This window comes from Myotis lucifugus, unplaced genomic scaffold, assembly GCF_000147115.1.
Source record: "Myotis lucifugus unplaced genomic scaffold, Myoluc2.0 scaffold_842, whole genome shotgun sequence".
In the NCBI taxonomy this organism is placed as follows: domain Eukaryota; kingdom Metazoa; phylum Chordata; class Mammalia; order Chiroptera; family Vespertilionidae; genus Myotis; species Myotis lucifugus.
The window spans coordinates 185,736-188,283 of record NW_005871890.1 but is presented as its reverse complement, the minus strand read 5'-3'; the positions used below and the strand labels follow the sequence as shown (position 1 = coordinate 188,283).

Here is a 2,548-nt window from a genome sequence, read left to right as displayed (position 1 = left end):
GGCCATTGCATCTCAGGCCGAGGCCCGGGAGAACGGAGCAACTCTGTAGAAGCCATACTGTGAACGCAGACTCGGCGGCTCCCACCCACCTGGTAGATGGCGTAGCCGATGGTCAGCACGTTGGCGCCGAACCGCTTGAGTTTCCTGCGATCCTTCTGCATCAGGGCCACGAGCAGCGTGCACGCCTCCTGCCCGTCGTCCTTCTCCGTCAGGGACAGTCTGATCTGCGGGTTGGTCCAGAAGGTGTCTGCGTGGGGAAGAGGCGGGTGGCTTTTCCTCCTTTATTTTTTATTTTATTTTATTTTTTTATTGATTTTTTACAGAGAGGAAGGGAGAGGGATAGAGAGTTAGAAACATCGATGAGCGAGGAACATCGATCAGCTGCCTCCTGCACACTCCCTACTGGGGATGTGCCCGCAACCAAGGTACATGCCCTTGACCGGAATCGAACCTGGGACCCTTCAGTCCGCAGGCTGACGCTCTATCCACTGAGCCAAACCGGTTAGGGCGCCTTTCCTCCTTTAAAAAACCATGAAGGACACACACACACGCACACACTGCACACACGGATGCACATACATACACATGTATGCACACACCACACATGCACACACATGCACGCACACACGCATGCACACACATGCAGGACTGTGTGCGTTGTGTTTTCTGTTCCTCGTATTGGAAAACAACCCGGTGGTAGAACAAGGGTGCTTCCCCGAGCAGTTTCTGCTCAGCTTCCTGCCAGGTGGCCCCTGGCCCTCCTTCCCCAACCTTCCCTGAAGCCCTACAGTCTGGCCCCACGGTTCAGGCTTCCTCCAGGGCCCTGGCCCTGATCCATGACGTCCCCGGGTTGGACTGGGCACTCGGGGGTGACGAGAGAGGGGCAGGCAGACTACGAACCCAGGAAGTTGCGGCAGCCGCCGGCCGTGGAGCCGCGCACCCAGCTGCCCTGGTGCACCGTCACCTCCCACTTGTGAGGCGCGTCCTCCTCCAGGGCGTCCGGCGTGAGGTTGCAGATCTCGACCTTGTCGAAGTGGGCCTGAAAGTCGCTAAAGGCCATCCTGCGACAGAGCGGGGGACACGGTGCGTGGGCGGAGGTGGTGATGACGCGACTCACCCATCCATCCAGCCATTCACTCATTCATTCACTCATTCATTCATTCATTCACTCGTTCATTCTCTCGTTCCTTCCTTTATTCATTCACTTGTTCACTCACTCACTTATTCACTCATTACTGGCTGCCTCTTGGGGTGGTGCCTGCCTCTCGCGATACTGGCTCGGTCTACACTTTCAGATGCTCTCAGGGTAACTGCCTTCAGGCTCTCTGTCCCCAAGGTGGGCATAGGGGGAGGGGACCCCGTGAGCACCAGCCCCCCCATCTTCAAATTCACCCCCAAACTCCGGGCGGGCGCTCAGAGGAAGGGATGCTGGAGAGAGAGGCTCCACCCCACGCTCTCGGCACCCCACACTCTCAACAGGCTGAGCTCCCCCAAAACAGAACAGACCGAGCCGTCTGCCAACCTGGGTGCACATGGGGGAGGGGGGTTGAGACAGAGGGACTGGATTTACCCACGATAAACAAACACACAAATGAAAGGAGGGGAAATAAGTAGATGAGTAAGTCAAGGGATAAATGGATACGCCAAAGACGGGGGAAAGAAATGCCTAAGTAGGTGACGGTGTGCCCCTGGCCCCTGAGGCCGAGGCCAGCACAGAAATGGGGAGGAGGAGGCGCCGGTACCAGAACTCCCCGTCGTCCAGGGCCGCGTGGCTCAGGCGCTGCTGCTCGGCGGGGCCCACGGCGCGCCACTCGGGGGAGCTAGGAGCAAACAGCCTGCGTTAGGTGGCGGGCCCCTCCCTGGGGAGCCGTGTGTGCCACGCGGAGGGGATGGACCCTGGTCAGTGAGAGCTCCCTGGGCCCGGCCATGTGCCAGGGCCTGGGGCCGGCGGGCAGGTGCTCGTCCCCTCCCGGCAGCCGGCGGGAAAGGCCCTCAGGACCTCGGACACGCTGCCCCGCCAGCCTGGCCCGTGTGCCGTGACGGCCGAGGAGGGGGACCCGCCAGAGAGACGGGCGGACTGACCTGTCGCTCCAGGCGCCGTTCCACTCCACCTGCCCCCACGGGTTGCGGACCCTGATGAGCTCCGTTTTCCGGCCTCGGAAGTGGACCTGGAAGATAAACGCACCGGGAAATGCGAAATGACAGATGCCTCGCGCGCCCCACCTGGCCTGCCGGACCGCCAGCCTCTTGGCTACGACACGCTAAGGACACGCTAAGGACACATCAAATCTCATCCGTGCTGCACTGGCCCTTGGGGACTCATTCCCGCTGCACCCAGTGGCCAGCGCTGCCCGCGATGTCATGCGACCCCCCCGCCTCAGCAGTGACGCTGAGTCTGGGGGAATGAGGTAGAATCGTGGGTGAACAGGCCATTAGTCCACACGACTCTGCAAAGGAGTGGGCTTCTCTCTAGATGGGGGGCTACCCTTGAACTTGAAGGACACAAGTCTCTGAAATGCCTGAAAAGAGGCTTTATTCTTTTTTAAAA

The 2,548-nt window shown here is 60.0% G+C and overlaps 1 protein-coding gene across 1 annotated transcript in view; it reads right to left on the bottom strand.

The window, feature by feature from the left end:
* The window catches only part of CAPN9 (calpain 9), a 19,953-nt gene that overhangs the window by 7,729 nt on the left and 9,676 nt on the right, over positions 1-2,548 (bottom strand). The window contains 5 exon segments of the mRNA XM_023747337.1: positions 90-247; positions 901-1,061; positions 1,743-1,820; positions 2,083-2,261; positions 2,335-2,395. Of these exon segments, the coding sequence (XP_023603105.1) occupies positions 90-247; positions 901-1,061; positions 1,743-1,820; positions 2,083-2,261; positions 2,335-2,395 (637 nt within the window).